Source organism: Sceloporus undulatus, chromosome 4 (genome assembly GCF_019175285.1).
Source record: "Sceloporus undulatus isolate JIND9_A2432 ecotype Alabama chromosome 4, SceUnd_v1.1, whole genome shotgun sequence".
Taxonomy (NCBI): domain Eukaryota; kingdom Metazoa; phylum Chordata; class Lepidosauria; order Squamata; family Phrynosomatidae; genus Sceloporus; species Sceloporus undulatus.
This window is the reverse complement of record NC_056525.1, coordinates 32,270,741-32,289,603: the sequence shown is the minus strand read 5'-3', so window position 1 is coordinate 32,289,603 and position 18,863 is coordinate 32,270,741. Positions and strand designations below refer to the sequence as shown.

Below are 18,863 nucleotides of genomic sequence, written 5' to 3'. Positions count from 1 at the left end.
AGTATTTGTACCTAAACTACAATGAAGATACCATAAGCTATCCATGGCATTTTGGGGGGGGGGGTAGTCCCAATAGACATGATCACACCATCTGTTGCTCCACCTCCCAAGTACTCTGGCTCTTGAATTTGTGTCTCATAATATCATGACTGATCATCTTGTCTACAGGAAATGAGGTACCACCTTCCCCCAAGTGTTTGCTATGTTTAGCTCATAAGTTATGGAAAAGGTTACATCTGTGTCCCATTGCTTTCTAAAAACTTCATCAAGAGCAATGCTTCTCAGGTATCTGATGTGGAGAACCAGCAGCTATCCCCTCCTCCCCCCCCCCCCAAGTGTGCCCCGGACCAGAATTATACTTGTACTCATTGGGTACAATTGTCATTCTCCCCCCACCCCCCGCGCAACTTCCAGGGGCTACCACTTTGAATAGCACTGGCCTAGAAATTTTAGCTTTTTCAATAAGAGTGCCTTAAATAGTTATTGGAAAATACATAGAAGAACTTTGCTTAAGTCTCTAGTGCCAATTTTCATCTAAAGAAGGATATGGGAAGGTGTGAACTTCTAGATAGTAGTCAGGCCGCCATTTATTTCACAATTGGCTATGCTGCATCTAGTAAGGCACATTTTCTCCAGCCCTCATCTAAAGGGTTGTCTGGAAAACACTGAGGTCTTGTAACTTCCACTTAGAGAGAAGAAAAAGCAACTGGCATGGGGAATATCCCTGCATTCCCTGCCAATGTCTAGTAATGCTAACATCTGTCTGAAAAACAAGGGAATATTTTAAACTTTTCTTCTAACTAAAGTCCTTCCAACCCATTTTATATAGACAATATTTAATATAGAATATGAATTAGAATTAAAGCTGGATGGAAAGTTGCTCTAGTGGTTATTGCCAAGTTAGCAATGGAAAGTGAAGATGAAGTTGTAGGGCATGAGATGTGCTGGAATTATGTGCAAAGCTTTCTGTTTCCAGAGTATTTACTCAGTGTAACTTTCCCACTCCCCTTCCAGCTCTCATTGCAGGTGGAGCAGTTGGGTTGTTGTTTGCTGTCTTCCTGATTCTCCTCCTGGTTTATCGCATGAAGAAAAAGGACGAGGGCAGTTACGACCTTGGCAAGAAGCCAATCTACAAGAAAGCGCCTACAAATGAATTCTATGCCTAAGACTTGCCAATACCACAATAATCCACTTGGGAGTCAGAAGCATACTTTGTTTTTTGTTTTGTTTTGGGTTTGTTTTTTTAAAAGCATTTGGACCATGGACAAGAAGCTCTGAAACAAATGCACTCTTGGATCTAATGTCAAAGTGATTTTTAAAAAATCTTTCTTTGTGACTCTTCCCAATAACTAATGAGGATGCAGAGTAAAAAGGCATAGTTGTGGGGGGACCCCATGTGGGGGTATGCCTGTCTTCTAAAATGCAAAGCAAACTTGCCAAATTGTATATTTGGTTGGATAGGGGGGGGGGGTTGTATGTTTGCTTCGGTTGTAGTGCTCCAGCTTGCCTTGTTTTGTTGAAGGTTTAAATTCTGACTATAAGACTGTCCTGTAACAGGCCAGCCAATGTAAGGCATTTAAAATAATAATAATAATTAAGAGCTTATTTATGAAATGCCCTACATGACAGTGTAAATTAGTCTTAGAGGCTCTGTGGACCTCTGGGCCTTAGTCTGAGGAATGTAAAGAACTGATTGCTACAAAAAGAAAACATTGTGGGAAGAGGAGAATCTCTCCCATATTTGGATGGAGTTTTCATTGAAGAAACACCTTTTTTGTTGTTTAAATGAAACCCTCTTCTGAAAATTAAAAGTTAAACATAGCCTGCCTATACAAGTTTGTAGAAAAGAGTCCTAAATTTATATTTTCTCATAAGGCTAAATTTTTTAATTCCTTATTTCCTCTTGTCAGATTTCTCTGTAGATGACTGGCATTTCATATCACCCATTGCCTGAACTACAGCAGCAATTACAATATGTTACAGCTTTCTAAGCTCATATCATAGCTTATTCTAGGGAACTGAGAAGAAAATATTTATATGTTTTTCCAGAATAAAAAGCAAAGATGTGTTTGATTTTTTAAAAAATAGAACTATTTATAGTTTCTAAGATGGCTGCTCTGTTTTTTGTAACTCTTCTTTTTATATGTAAAACACTAATATAATGAAACCTCCTAATGATTGTGAAAACTATTTAAGCTTTATACTGTGTATTATACCCCTAAGGCAATAACCTCTGTTAGAATTAATGTTTATATGCAAGATCAGATTTCATTGAACATGACTAAAATATAAGGGGGGAGGGGGAATGTTTTTTAGCTTTGTAATATATTATCAATGCTATAGAGCTTTATTTTTTCAGTAAAGTGCACAATTTTTATAAACATACTGGAATGGGTTTTGTGCAGCCTTCCTACATGGGTGATGGTTTACTTTCTTTGACCTGGGGAGTTATTTGAGTGTCTTCTGAATGGAGTAATCCCTCCTCATTTAGTGCTAACTAATGGCAGTTGAGTATTCAGTTAGATGAGTTGAGATCTAAGCTTTTGCTCTTGGATTTCTTGCACACACAGCATCAGTTCTGCTGCTGGGAACTTGGATGCTACTTGCCCTCACACTTTGTTTAGCTGAATCCCAGCTGTAACTCTTCTGGCCAGTTCAAGGGTAACACAGAGAACATACTTTGAAAGCACCTGGTACAAACAATGTCTTCTCTGCAAGTTGTCTTTCCATTTAAGGCAAACACTAAGAGATTCTGGTATTATAGCAAGCCCTAAACAAGATTGTTTAGAATATGAGTTTTTTGGAATTTTGAATATCATGTTCCTTTTTCTCTTCTAGAGAAGATGTCCTTTGGGAATATATCCCCTCTCCCAAGAGAGCCTGCTGAATTTATTTGATGTGCTGATATTGGCATGTTCAGGGGAGGGTTCTTAATCTATCCATGCCTGTAGCAGAATATTACAGAATAGCATTGATGGCATTGTATATGAGAATAGAAGGAAGTGGAAAACTGGTACATCAGATCTGAGTTCATGTCCTCATTCACAGGGTGTTGATGTAGTTTGGTGCTATAACTAGACTATCATGTGAACTGCTTTCTCAGTGCAGTGTTAGAGGATCAGGTTGTATATATTTGTGAATTTCAGTCATTTCAAAAGTTACTTTTGAATACCCCACTAGGTTTTTTGATGTAATCAGATTGTATCAGAACTGATATCTTATCCTTTTAATTTTTTTTCTCTTTGAAGGGAATAGCCCATACAACAGAGCATGTGAATGCTTTGTATTTTAACTTGCCATGCATAGGAGTAAGCACTGCATTGCACAAGCCATCTCTAATCACACAAAACCTGACATAACCTTGCACTTTTATCCATTTGCAGCTTTTGAGCTGTAGCTTTTAAAAACCTTAAATATTCTTACGCCTGAGTTCCTCACCCTTATGTTAATAAAAGTGATCCATCAATGCTCTCTTCCAATACTTAGAGCACCATAGAATTGGTCTTCCAGTTTTTCTTTTGACAACAAATTCATTTTATGATTTTTATCACATCCTTCTGGGATTGCTACAATGAACATATGGGTAAAGTTATGTCTCTGCAAAATTCTACTCTGGTATAAGCACAAGTCCTTTAAAACCTTGCTTCTGCAATTTGTTTAGTTTGGCACAGGGGAACTGGGAGGAGTATGTATTTAACACCTTTCTATAACTATTGCTTGGAAAACATGAATCCCATGACTGCCTCTGATTGCTTGGATTATATTTCTTGTATAGTTGCTTTTGTTTTCACTGTCACTGATTTGATAAAATAAACTGGTAATTTCTAAAACACTGCTCTCACGTAACTGAACTCTCTTAGAGAATATGAAACAACAGTTCCTGCTACCCCCTTTATGTAGGGTGGTCCTAAAAGCATTAAGTTTTTACTCCAAAGGCAGCCTTTTGACATAGAACCTACTCCTGCACTTACGGGAAGAACAACTTCTTTAATTAAGGCCTAAATAATATCCCCTAGAAAAACCAGCTTACTGTAAGCAATACAAAACCACTGAAGTAGCTGATTTTACAGGTAAAAGCTTGCCTCACATGGCCCAATAGTTTGTCACTGTTAAGCTGTGCCTAAATCCTTGGTTCTGTTAAACAGGTGTAATAAAATCAGTCCATTCGGTTAGCTGTGAGGAACATGATGCTCTACAGATGTGCTAAACCAAAACTCACAATCCTTGACCATTGATCATACACAAGGTACTGTGCTGGTGCTCAATTCTGTTCATGTAGGCCTATTCTTAATGCAAGGAGATACAGCTTGGAAGTGGGACAGAAGTATTGCATGTAAATAATGCCGGTCTCAGTCTGTGGCATCTCCAGGTTGGATTTGTCTGAAACCCTATAGGCTTTTTGCTAGTCCTTTATAAATGATGTTAACTAGAGGGGCACTGATTTGACTCGATATAAGGGAATCTCATATGTTCCTTTGTAATGGGAACAAAAATAGTCCCTGGGCCCATTCACATTCAGAAATAACCCAGTGTAGAAGCTGGGTTATTTCATTCATTTGCCCAGATTGAATCTGTCTGTGGCATTGATTTGCTATGATTGAATTTCTCCATGGCATTTTATCCTGGATTCACGTTCTCACTTGGGAATGTGGTAAAATGCCATGGAGGATTCGATCCTGGCAGTTGGCAGATGAGGAGGAGGAGGAAGAGGAGACCCAGGGTGATGAAGGCTCCAAGGCAGGGGCAGTGGGAGACAGAGGAAGAGGAGGAAGAGGAAATCGAGGGGGAGGAAGTCTCCAAGGCAGGGGCAGATGAGGAGGAGAAAGAGATCAAGGGGGAGGAAGGCTCCATGGCAGGGCAGCAGGAAACCGAGGAAGAGGAGGGAAAGGAAGCCTCCAAGGCAGGGGCAGAGGAAGAGGAGATCGAGGGAGAGGAAGGCTCCAAGGCAGGGGCGGAGGAGGTAGAGGAGGACGCTGTCGAGGAAGGCTGATCCAGGGCAGGTGTGGGAGACAGAGGAAGAGGAGGGACAAGAGACGCCGCAGCAAGGGCAAGAGAAGCAGCAAGAGCAGGTGGGGGAGAGGAGGAGGAGAAAAGAGGAGGGAGGAAGAGCATGGCGAATGTGATTGATTTGTAAGTCCCCATTGGCGGCTCCCGCAAAAACCCCGGTTCTTTTAAAAAGAACCTCTTTTCCCCAGTCTTAAAAAAAAACTGGATTAAGCGGGATTTGCACTGGGCCCCCCTGAATTCGGGTCAGGCAAATGTGAACTACTCCCAGGAAAAACTGGCACAAGTGTGAACTTCCCCAATTTACACCGGTTTGGAAACCAGTTTATTTTTCAGTGTGAATGGGCCCCCTGGATGAATAATAAATAAAAGGTATGTGGAACTGGGATGTACAGTCCCGTATAGTCAGAATGCTCTACGCAATCTGTGCATGGTGGGTCTAATTTAGTTCTGTTGGTGATGCAGTTTTGTAGTGTGATTTGACTATCAAGTTGAATGGAATGTGTTGAATATGGTCAGAATTTAAGGATGTTTTGTGAAGTCATATATATTTGTCAGGAGGCATGAAACGTATTGGAAGCAAACTAATTCAGGGGTGTGGAGACCTTATGAGAAGTCCCCACAGCCCCAGCAAGCACAGCCAATAGTAAGGGATTATGAAAAGTTGCAACCCAAAACATCAGAACTGACAAGAGGTTCATACCTGCATTAAGTGACTAATGTCTTCGTATACCACTTGTAAGTTTCCCAATGGTGCTTCCCCAAGGAAAAAGGGTAACCTGTTGTAGCAAAGCCAATTATGGCTCCCCATACTCCTTCCTCCACTGTGAAGAAATGTGTGTGGAATGGAATGGTGTTCCTACCTAGTTTAATTTTGGTTTAACTCAGTGGTATCTTTTATGTTGACACGAGAGTACATTTACCATAAAATGCAGTTGTAGAGTGCCCCCATCCCATTCTCATGACTTCATTCTAATGTACTCATGAGTTGTCTCTTAGTTTCTAAAATGGCACAGCTGCCCAATGTGAGCTTTGTTTGGGCTAAGTTAGTGTGAAATACTCGCATGTCCCACATCTGCAAATAATCAACAAGTCCACCAGTGATATAAACCAGGTGCTTTTGCTGAAAGGGCACAGTTCACTGAGAAAAGCTGAGCTACATTGTTACCCTCCATCTCCCCCCATCATTTAGAGAGGGACCTTCAGATTTTGGGTAGAAGCAACTCATAAATGACACATGGGCTGATTTGTACTTTAGGAGGTCTGGGAATGCTAAGACCTTGTTTTTAAGAGCCCCTCTCCCTTTGCATAAAGAAGCTTCCTGTTCAGTCTTGGCTCTGCTTTAGAACTAAGAAAATTGTCTTAATGCTCCAGAGCCCTTGGAGAGGCAATGAAACAGCAGCACAATGGCATGTTGCTTTATGAAGAAAGCCCTGGATATCTTGGCCTGCTGTGGAGGCATTTCAGTGGGCTGAGACAAACTTGAGCTGCCTTGCCATAATCCAAAGAGCAAATCTCTTTCAGCTCCTGCTGCTTTCCAAACTGTATAGTGTAAGCTAAATGCATATAAAGGGCTACTTGTGCTACTGTTCTGCAAGGCTGGTCTCTTCTTCCCCCAACTCCCAAGATTTTAAGGTAACTTGGTAATTTTTACTAGCTGGCACTTGAAGTAGCATCATTCAGCTGTGTTAGGAAAAAAGAAAACACTGCAAAATTCCACTCAGCAGAAATTGGTCCAAGCCCTTATAGGTTCCAGCTCATCAGTTATACAGCCGCAGGTACCAGTCTTAAGGAATCATAGCTAGTGCAAAACAAGTCACTGGTTCATATCAGAACTTAGGGGAAAGTTATTTTGCGGGAACTATACGTTCCAGAATCCCCCAGTGGTCTATACTAGCTGGAGGTTATCTTAAGAGGTGTAGTTTAAAAAGTTAACTATTAAGCAGCAGTATCACTATGGGACCATTCACACTACCTTTTACACCGGTTTTGAAATAGATTCTTCTACGTGAAGTTCATACTGGGCCTGATTCTGTCACAATCCATGTCGAGGCTTGCACAAGGAAATGCCCCTTACCCCAGGGTATCCAGAATCGGGCTAAAATCCATCTTTTCTCAAAAGACCCGGGTTCTGCGAAATATGAACTTGCCCTCGATCATGATCAGGGCAAATTCAGGGAAGGATTAAGGTCAGAGGGCGGGCAGAGGTCAGAGCATTCCCTCCCCTCATCTGAGGGGAGGAGGAGGAGGAGGAGGGGGAGGAGGAGAGAGCCGAAGGAAAAGGGAATCTGGAGGCAAAGGGTGAAGAGGATAAAAGGGGAAATCAGGGTGACTTTTGGGGTTCAAAGGGCTGTCAGAGGGAGGTGGGGGGGAGTGGAGAAAGTGATGGAGGAGGAGGAGCCGTGGGAAGAAGGGAACCATGGAGGGCATCCTATAATGGAGCAGGAGGAGGAGGATGAAGGAGCCAGGGCAGCTCAGAGGGAGGTGAGGGTCAGAAGGAAAGAGGAGGAGGAGGAGGATTGCCCAGGGAAATAGGGCTGTGGGGCCAAGCTGGAGGATGTAGGGAAATGGATGCAGCAGAAGCAGCCTCTTTTGACAATTTATGCACATGATTTTTTGGGTGCTTGCTTGTTCTACTTTCATTTCCTCTTCCTCCTGGATTATTATTATTATATGTGGATTCTATTCTATTCTATTATATTATATGTGTTATATGCGGATTCTACAGTCAGAATGCATGCACTGCATTTCCCTTTTATTCCCAATTGATTCCATGGGTCAGTTGGAACTGACTGGTCACTCTCTCTCAGCCTCAGTGGAAGGCAATGGCAAAGCTCCTCTAGCAGGAGGAAAAGGGTCAGGTCAGGTCAGGTCAAAGGCAGGGCACGAACGGAGCTCCCATCAGGCACCTTCCCCCCTTTTTTATTTTTTAAAATTATTTTTGACAAAATATGCACATGTTTTTTTTCTTGAGGCAGATATATAGATAGATAGAACATGGCTAGCTGCTTGTTCACTTTCCCTTCTATTTGCTGGCTTCCAGCAAAGGGGAAATGTTGCAAATGGGCTAGACTTTTTTCCTTTGCGAATCAATCCTACAATTCGAATGTTACATTTGTTGCTCTTGTAAATTAGGCAATTGGCAAAACAATACATGCTTTTGCTACTGTCTCTTCAGGGGTAGCCCTGAATTGCTTTTAAAAGCAAAAAAGAATGCATGACAATCGCATCCTTTTCTGGCATTTCCGAGGTGAGAAATTTATTATTGTTGTTGTTGTTATTATTATTACATGTGTAAGAGGCATTCTGGGGTGGCAAGGAGTGGGGGATACAGGATGCATTAACTTGCATTTTGGGGTTGAAAATGGGGCCAAGAGCAGATCATAACCTGCACTGACCCAAATGCCCACAACACACACACGCACACACACACAAAAGAGATTTTAAATTTTGACAAAATGTGCGCACTTTGGGGCATTTTGTGCATGGCTCTTTAAAAAAAAGGATGGGGGAAGCACACTTCCGATGCCCCTGCAAATGTCACCTATGATGATCGCTTGATTGACAGCAGGCGCCTTCAAGTTAAACCCGATAAGGTATTCGGGTTAAAATGCCCCTCAAATCTAGTGGGCACTTGCTAACGGAGAGATTCGGGGGAGGGGCATCTGGATCTACCCAGTTCCACCCACGTTAAATGGGCCAGTGGGAATGGAGCCTATGTAAGAAAGTTGGGCATGATGGATAACCTACAAACTGATTGTAAAGTGGCAGTTTGTTGTTCTAGCTTTGGGACAGGTGGTAGAATGCTGCAGTGGTAGCAATGCTGGCTTGGTTACAGGAAAATCAAATATTGGCTGATGAAACATTGAGGATGGAACAAGCTTAGGTTTTTTTCTGCTCCAGAGACTAGGGCACAGAGCAATGGATTCAAGCTACATTAAAAGATATTCCACCTAACATCTTCCTAAACATTAGGAAGATTTCCTGATGGTAAGAACTATTCAATAATGGAATGCATTGCCTTGGGGTATGGTGGAGTCTCCTTCTTTGGAGATTTATAAACAGGCTGGATGCCATGTGCCTGGAGTGCTTTGTGTATTCTTGCATGGCAGGGGGTTGAACTGAATGGGGATTTGAATGTGGGTCCCCCATCATCCACACATTATTTTCTAGCCATGCCTATTTCGCAGGATTGTTGAGAAGAGGAAAATCAGAAGACTGAGCTAGAAAATATCTGATGCTCACCAGGCATTAAAATATATAGCTAGAAATGTATGGGATATTTTGCCAGCCAGTGAAGCTTTCTAAATGCTAATCCAACATAATCACTACAGCTGCAATCCTTTGTATATTTGGAGTAAATCCTGCTGAAAACAAATCAAATGTCATGTGCCATTACTGGAAGAAAACTTAACAACATTTGCTTAAAGTAGCTTTACCACTTTGGGGTTTATTAAATGGTTCTGGTTTTAGGGTTCATGTTGAGATTTACCATGCATGGATCATCATAATATAGACCCCCCCCCTGCAATATTCACAGAAGCCAACTGGAATGGCAGTTGAGTCTTACTTCATCACTAGTGATGTTACAACTTTGTCCATCACACTGAGAGGAGTAGGCTGATGAGAGGGAGCCAGGGAGGCTAATGAGCCTATTTAGCACTGTCCATCAACAATGGTCAAAGGGCTGCTACCATTACCTCACCCTCCATGCCTGAGGTTCTGTTCCCTCTTCCCTCTATAACCTGAGGTTCTATTTCCTCAGTCTACCTAATGGTAGGGCTGGCCTTCAAGGTTAATCTAACTGCATGATTAGGCAATACATTTTGCAACAATAGGGCCCAATCCATACTGTAGAAATAATCCAGTGTGACACCACTTTAACTGCCCCGGATCAATGCTAGGGAATTCTGGGAACTGCAGTTTTGTGAGACATTGAGCCTTCCCTGTCAGAGCTCTGGTGCCACAATATTCCTAGGATTCTCTATCGTTGAGGCAGGTCAGTTAAAGTGGCCTCATGTATGTCATAAGTGTCTTTTTAAAAGGGTTCTCTGATTATTTTCCTCAACTGCTAAAACCTAAAATTTAAAGTGTTAACACACACGTGGACTATTTCTGCAGTGGGCTCATTTCTGAGTGAGCATGCCTAGGACTGGTTGTAAGAACAGGAGCTAGAAAACCTGGAGTTCACATCTCACCTCAGATCTGGGTGCCACCTGATGCTGTTAGGTTAGCCACTGTCTGTTCAAATATAGCCCCTTCCCCCAAGTAGCATGGCGTATTGCACATTGAAATGTGTAAGGATCTGTTGTTTCTTTTGGATGCTAACTGCTATCCTAAATGCTTCATTCTTCAAAAGTTAAACCCCACAGTCCAGTTAAAATGCTTCTGAGGACTAAGTTATTGTTTTCATCCAAAAGTGCTGAGTATCTACAAAAGAAGCAGGATTTTTTGCATAGCTTAACACCCACTTAAAGAGCTATTTACAGAAATTAAGATATAGAACTAGTTGAAATTTCTGAGGTTTACAAGTATGTATCAAAAATTGCAGATGGTCCAGACCATGAGTGGGAAATCCCCCCCCCCCCCCCGCCGCCATTATTGAGTTGCAGCCTCCAGCATTTCTCATTATTGGCTATGAAGGCCAGAGCTGCTTGGAGTTGCAGTACAACAATGGGAGGACCATGTGATTCTCAACCCTGGTCTAGAATAGTGCTTAAAACTTTATCCCTCTACATCTTCTTTCAGTTTCATTTCCTTATGTATGTGTCCCAATCTGGCCAAGTTAATGTTTCCCTTTGCTGTCCATATATACCATAATTCCTTAGCCAGCCTAACCAGAGGCCATTCTGAGTGGGACATTTGGGGAACTGCAGTCCAAAAAGTAGCCTTTCTACGTTTTGGACGTAGAGAGCCTGAAAAGTAGCAAGATGCAATGGTTACCATTTTCATTTCCATGCTGCCTCTGCTCCAACATATTGGAAAAGAGGAATGAAGTGTGCAAGTCTCCTGCAATTATTTCCACCAATGAAGGAAGATAGGTGGCTGTCAGAAGAAGGGCTTTCTTGGTGGTGCCACCCTAGTTATGGAAAGTTCTCCCAAGAGAGGCTCATCTGGCACCCACGTTGTAATCTTTTCAGTGCCCGGCAATCTCCATTTTTCATTTTTCCTTAAACTTTTATGGGTTTTTACTCTTCAAGTTGCTTGTATTTTATTGCTTTCTTACTTATTGTATTCTTATGAATGTTACTGCAAATTGCTTAAGAATTCAGCTATATGATTATGTACTTACTACATATCCATAATAAGTACATGCATGCCATAAGTATCTTTTTAAAAGGGTTATCTGATTATTTTCCTCAACTGCTAAAACCTAAAATTTAAAGTGTTAACACACACATGTGCACAAAGTAGTGTGATCACTAGGGTTGGTGTCACCCTAGTGCAGTAACTCATGCTGTCACCCCCAGGCTCGGAGCTGCCAGATCAATGATCCTACAGGAGCAGATTGAAGAGAAAGGCTCTAATATACTTGCTGTGGACAGCTGGGGCATACGAATGGACTGCCCGTGTCCCAGGTTGTCCTGGTCTACTTGCTTGTTGCAGGCATGTGAACCTGATCCTTCCCAAGACATTTGGTCTCTGGTCTTTCTACAAAAAGGTGTGGTAGTGCCATCATATGTGGTGGACATGTCATAAAATTTTAAAAAATTGGAATAGAATACATGAAGCAGTCCAAAAAATAATTGATTTAGAATTTTCATGTACCCCTGAATTTTATCTTCTTAATATGACCTCGGTTCTGGGCACAGATAAAGAAAAAAAAATTGGAGAATGGCATTATATTTAACAACAGCAGCCAGAATGATTCTGGCTAGATATTGGAAATCTGAAAAAATACCCAATATAAAGGAATGGTTAGGGAAAATAGTAGAATTGAAAGAGATGGACAAAATAATGGTGTGCAATAATAAAAAATCAACAGATTATTGGGAAAAGGAACTGAAACCTTTGACAAGATATTTGAATAATTTATGAGGAGTAAAAGAAAAAGATATCAGGATATTGGATGTAATGCGATGGAGGTGGATAATACCTTATTTTGGTTAAAGCTTAAGGAAAGAGGGAATAGATAGAAGGGAATGAAAGAAAGAAATGGAAGTTCATGAAAAATGATGTACAGTTAATAAGAATTAATAAGAATTGGTATTGAGATAATTTGTAAATGTTGTGTATATGTGTACATGTGGGGAAATAAAAAAGGTGTGGTAGTGCACTCCACACCAGAAGGCAGACACCCCCCTCTGAAATGTCACACAGTGTCATCTGCACACCCTAGAAATGCCCCTAGCACACAGAAACATGAATGAATGAATGAATGAATGAATGAATGAATGAATGAATTTATTACAGCACTTGGCCAGCACAGAAACATATATGTAACCAAGTCCGATGACCTTTTTCCAGCTTCAGGAGGTGCGCTGGAGCATTGTCCTCCATATAAGAACTCTGCCCTCCCCCAGTTAAATTTTCCTTAATTCCTCAAATTTCTAACATTGCAGAGTGTGAAAAATTGAAATTTGTTCATGCCTTATGTTGGTTGTGTTCACATTCTGTTAGTGCCTTTGCTTTTACTTTGGCTGCCTAAACTGTATTTCTAGATGGTGAACCAACATTTTAACCAACATTTTAAGTTACTGCCATATTAGAAATGTGGGGTTCAAAATATTATGTGTGTGTGTGGGGGTAGAATTCTTTTTGGGAGGCAATGCCCCTGTTTTGCCCCTTATAGCTACACACCTGAGAGCCACTGTGTTTCAATGGTTTGGACTATGACTCTGGAGACGAAGGCTCAAATCCCTGCTCAACCATAGAAACCACTGGGTAACCTTGGGCATGTCACACTCTCTCAGCCTCAGAGGAAGGCAAGGCAATTCCCATTGAACAAATCTCGTCAAGAAAACCCAGTGATAGGTTCGCCTTAGAATTGCCATAAGTTGAAAATGACTTGAAGGCACACAACAACAAGTTACATCCTTGGCTCTGGTTAGAGTTATGAAGAAACCTAGCCCCATTCTATTTCATGATATGCACAACTGGCCCTATTATGAGGCAACCTCAGGAAACCAATATTAGCTGTCCTGAAAGGACAGCAAATTGTTGGCTATATAATTTATTATGATTGTATTTTTTTCTGCCAGGAAGGGGAAGAAGAACTTCCAAGGTTTTTCTGGCTCAGGTGCCAAATTAACTTGGCTGGAATGGGCTACTATGCATTTTGAATCTGGGAGTGCCAATGTCTGAATGTGAAGGGGTACTATTTGCTGTTCTGTCTCAGGCAGAAAAATGTATTGGGAGTTGCAACATTTCTGAAATGACACTTGAACTCTGCTGTGGTTCTATGGGATACTGATAGCCAAGGGATAAAGAGAATAGGAGCACTGTCTCCAAATCAGTCTAAGGATGTATCTGTATCATAGGTGTCCACACCTGTGGATATACATTTGAAACAAAGCATCTTAGTTAAAAATTACACAATTTCAGACATAGCTCTCTGTCTTCCATTGAACTCAGACTTATTTGGTGAGTACCTGAGATGAGACTATATTCCTGAAATGTAGCCTAGAATTACAGAGCCAGTGCAGTGGTTAGAGTGTTAGCACAGGACTTTGAGAGATCAGGATTCAAATGTCCACTCAGACCTGGAAATCCGCTCAGTGACCTTGGGCACATTACACTTTCTCAGCCTGAGAGGATGACAATGGCAAACCTTTGAATAAATCTTACCAAGCAAAAACTTAGGAGAGGATCAACATAAGTCAGAGTTGACTTGGGCAACTAGAACTGCATTACTCATGTGAGAAGATTTTTTAAAAGTTGAATTATACATCCATCAATAAAATAAAAGTAAACCAAGGCTCAGCCAATTAACAACCTCCCAAGTAGGAGAGAAGGGATTTGCATCCAGAAAGTCCCAGGTTCATTTCCTGAATTTCTTTTTTTAAATTGAAAGATATAGCCATGTTAGTCAGTAGAATTAGTATGGAGAGAGACTTCTTGTAGCACCTTTGAGACTAACTCAAAGAAAAAAGTGGGTAGCATGAGCTTTCATAGACTAAAGTCTATTTCCTCAGTTGCAATTGGTCACCATATACATCTGAGGAAGTAGACTTTAGTCTACGAAAGCTCATGCTGCCCACTTCTTTCTTTCAGTGAGTCTCAAAGGTTCTGTTTTAAAAGGTATTGATAAACCAGAGAGACCTTTCCAGGCACTACTTTCAGTCATAGCTTTGGAAGGGGAGCTTTAGGCCATTGTCCAGTTCCCCATTTGAGACAGGAAACCCACAGATTAGACACTCAAAGAAATGGCCACACTTGCTCAAAAGTCTCTAGTGAGAGTATGCACCATCACTCTCAGTTAGAAGTGGACAACCTAGAGGCCTGAACTGTGGAGTTCTAGCCACTTTTGCCTAGACTGTATGGAAGAGGCTTTTACCTCCCACCACACTTTTATTTTGGTGGGGATCATTCACATCTTGGAAATGTTACTTCCTTTGAACAACAGTTCCCAGAATCCCCCGGCCAGCATGACTACTAGTTCATTGTGTGGCTTCTGTGGGGAATTACTATGTGTCAGACAGACTTTCCCCATAGTAATGCTGTGAAAAAACAAAAGAAACACCAAAGAGAGTAAACTAATAGTCTTTTGTTAGCTGCGTGGGACAATAAAAACAGGGTCAATATCACCATCAAAGATCAGAATTAGGTAAACAAAGTTCTTTTACTGGAATCCTCATTTTTAGTGAGCAGAAGAGTAACAAAGTACCAGTACAGGAAATAAAAAGAAGAAGAAACCTCAGAGGTGTACAGCAATCAGTTTTAGATTACTTTATTAGATTATATTAAGGGAGACTGTTCATGTCATTGCTCTGAAGAAACATGTCCAGTTTTGTCCTCAGGGAAACCTGAGTCAGTCCATCTGTGATGTGGTTTTGCTCTTGATTGTTGATGATCAGGGCTTGTGGCAAATAATAATAACAAAACAAAACCTCTCAGAACCCAAGCCTGAATGACTGGATGTCTGCCATTTGTATTTGTCAGAATCTCTTGGAGCAATGCTACCATTCAGAGGCAGGGTAGAAGTTTAAAATGGTATCCACATGAAATGGATCAAAGGAGTATCACCAGATAAGGCCATTGGGACAGAGCACTAGCTTTGAAGCTCCTCCACATTGGAGGCTGCCAGTTATCCCAAACCGAGGTGATGCCAAATGTTCTCTCAAGCCTAGACCTAATAAATCAGTGCTTGTAAGCGCCTTTGAGGTTTCTCCTTATCTTCCCCCTCCATTTATCTTCACACTCTTCCATTTATCAGGACAGATAACTGATCATGCTTGATAGTTACTGTCACTAAAATTTTGCTGATGATTGTGCTCTACTGTCTACTGCTAACATAAAGGGGTGCAGATCACAAGGATTATCTGGCTCCCCAGGTTACTTTTGGGTCCTATAACTATATGAAACAGTGTGGTGTAGTGGTTTGAGTGTTGGACTATGATTCTGGAGACCAGGGTTTGAATCCCCCTTGGCCATGTAAACCCACTGGGTCACCCATTCCCTCAGCTCAGAAGATGACACTGGCAAAGACCCTCTGAAGAAACTTGCTAAGAAAACCCTGTGATAGGGTTGCCTTAGGATTGCCATAAGTCAGAAACTACTTGAAGACACCCACAGCCATATGAGTCTCAGCTACCTATGTAATCAGAGTTTCTATGAATTACCATTGTGATGTGGAGTCTATTATATATGGGGTAACTTATTTGTAGACATGTGTAATTTCAAATCAGGATTATATAAACCAGTTTATGGAAAGCCTTTTTTCCCCCTCCTAATGAAAGTCCTTTTTCTGAAATTCCTTTTTCTGGAGATTACATAAAAGCAACTCTAAATGCAGCATCTCAGATGGATTCAAATGAGAACTCCTCCTTATTTGCCCAAGATTGTATGGCTTGAGATGGCTGTGTGCACTTCTTAATATTAGTCTTTGTAGAAAAATCATTAAATGTCTTGAGTACTGAGACAGACTTCTAGCACTGAACTAGACATCTCATGGAAAAAGAAGAACCTGTACATGACTGTTCTGGAGCAAACAGTTTCAGTCTGAGATATCTTGATGTCTGAGGCAAAGGTCAAAATGGTGTGTAGAAACACAACCACCAGTTTCTCCTACAGAAGCAGATGAGATGACTGCTAGATCTATACTGGTCATAGGATAAAAACAGCAGGGTAGTAAAAACAGAAAAGAAAAGAAAAAGAAATAGCAGGATAGCTTAGGGGATGGAGAGCTGAGCAGGACATATGAAATATACAGGCCAGTGCAAGACTACAGCTCAGTGGCAGAGCACATGTTTTGTACATAAATGGTTCCAGATTCAGTTCCCAGAATCTCCAGGCAAAAGTTTTAGGGAGGAGGCCGTACAAATTATCCCTGCTAGTGGACCTGGAGAAGTGCTACCAATCAGAATAGGCAATTCTAGGCTCGATGGCCAAACATCTTTCTATAACTTTGCAGCCTGGGATACAAGTGCTAGGAGGTGAACTGGATCAGAGCCACAATGGGTTGTAGCTGCAAATACATTTGTATCCTGCTTGTGAGCTTCTCTAAGACAACTGTTTGGCTGGTTGTGTGTTAACAGAATGATGGACTAGAAAGGTTTCTTGTTTCATTCAGCAAGGCTCTTCTGATGTTCTTAGCTGTTTCCCTCCTGTTCCCCCCACCCCGAAACCTGTACCCCCAAAGCTGTTAGCCATAGAGAATAAAACTGGGAGAAGACCAGACCGCTCTCATTTTTTACTATAAGTCAAAATAAACAAAACAAAAGTTTGTTCAAGTGTGACCTACACATGGTGAGGCTGAGGGGCTTTGGGAACTTTCAGAATTTGTTCAGTCCTGATGGCATGTTGAGAAAAAGATCAATCTGATTTCCTTTGGGATTGCCTTGGTAGCTTTGGGGGGAGGAAGTTGAACCATTTGTCCAGAGAGGGTAAAGGAGTGTGCCAACTAGCATTTTTGCAAAGACGGAATTTTCCTATGGGTTGAGCCAGTGACACTGGAGATAAACAAACACGTAATTTGTAACAGTCTGAACGGAAACCACTCCCCTACCTTGCCATGGGTCATGTTTCAGTGTTGCAATTCTTTTGTTTCTTCCTTCAGGGGTAAAACTGAAAAAGAAGGGGAATGTAAATCAGACTTTTCTAATGAGGAAAAGGTGGTGGCAAGGTGGGGAGGGGGCGAGGAATGACATCAGTTACACTTCAGCTGTCCTCTCAGTTATTTAGGGTTGACCAATTGTAAGTGATAGACATCTTGTACAATACAGTTTTAATAGTGAGACTGTAGCAGGTCGGTTGTCAGCAGTCAAACTTTGTGTATATATTTAAATACATATAAGGTTCACAATGAAGTCACTACCATTTTCTGTAGAGAGGGGGATACAACTGACGAACTACAATACTTTTGTATCGCTGTGGTGAGGGTTAGCTCAAATATTTTGACAAATATCCCCAGGGCTGAGGAAGCACAAACAGAAGATATAGTTTGGTCCAACCACTGTTAGTCTTGCAACATCAGCAGTTGGCCAAAACCTGAGTGCAGGAGGCAGATGTGTGCGATGTCACAGGAGCAAGCCCTTAAGATGTCACAAGATGGGTCCTTGTAATTAGGCAGAAGTGCTTTTAGACCAGCTGACTAGGGATGGGAATGAGGGCAAGCTGGGTAAATGGGTGTAGAATTTGGGTAAAACCATTCAAACAGGTTAATATGGCAACCATGAGGTGTGGGGGGCACCTCAGCAGGAGGTAAAATGTGCCCAGTAGGTGCACCAATTGCTTTTTTCCCCAGTAGGGCTTGCACCCCATGTGGTCTCAAATATATATGACACATGGGGAGTTTCCTCTAAGTGCTAAGCTTTTCTAGGGCTTATGAAAGGCTCACCACCAGCTCTTCTTTCCGGAATGTGCCCCATTGCTGCCAGGACTTGAACAATAAGAAGGCTCATCAGTTGCAACACTGGCACTCCACTATGTGCCTTGCTACAAACAGAATACTGTAATGCTCCAAAGTTTCTGACCTATAATCACTTTCTGGATTCCATCTGCATTTTGATGCAATTTGAATTGCCATGGCTGAATGCTATGGAATTTTTGTAGTTTAGGAAAATACAGTCGGCCCTTCTTATATATTGATTTTTTATACACGGATTCAAGCATCCACAGTTTGAAAATGTTCAAAAAAAGTATAAATTTCAAGTATCAAACCTTGATTTTCCATTTTTTATAAGAAGGCCATAAAGACGGATCTCTAATAATAATAATATGATTTATTTATAGCCTACCTTTTCTCAAGGGATCAAGGCAGGTTACAACATCTTAAAACCCATACAATACAATATCATACAATATCAGTTACCATTAAAAGGAGTTCTCCCCTAACCCCCCAACCCAATTAAAAAATTACAATTAAAAAAACTACAATAAATAAGCACAAATATAATAAAGGACAAAGCGGGGAGGGATAGTCTATGTTTGCAGGGCAAAGAAGTTACTTGCTCGGGGTGTGTGTGTGTGTGCGCGTGACTAATTAGGAAAGGCCTGCCGGAAGAGATCCGTCTTTACAGCCTTCTTACAGGTGATAATATGGCAGATCTCCTCTGGCAGGTCATTCCATAGTCTAGGAGCAGCTAACACCACTACCCTCCAAAACCTGGTACCGGTTTGTGGCAAAGTACTAAGCCTAGGTCCTAAAATTGTTTTCCCATTGTACTAGATACATGGAGTCTGTGCACCTCAAGCTACTA

General features: G+C 41.4%; 1 protein-coding gene across 2 annotated transcripts in view; it reads left to right on the top strand.

The window, feature by feature from the left end:
• Nucleotides 1-3,830, top strand: part of SDC4 (syndecan 4) — a 30,695-nt gene extending 26,865 nt beyond the window's left edge. For both annotated transcript variants that reach the window (XM_042462963.1, XM_042462964.1), the window contains exon 5: nt 1,015-3,830. In XM_042462963.1, coding sequence (XP_042318897.1) covers nt 1,015-1,166 — 152 coding nt within the window. In that variant the 3' untranslated portion in view covers nt 1,167-3,830. The remainder of the gene's footprint in view (nt 1-1,014) is intronic.
• Nucleotides 3,831-18,863: the final 15,033 nt, after the last annotated feature.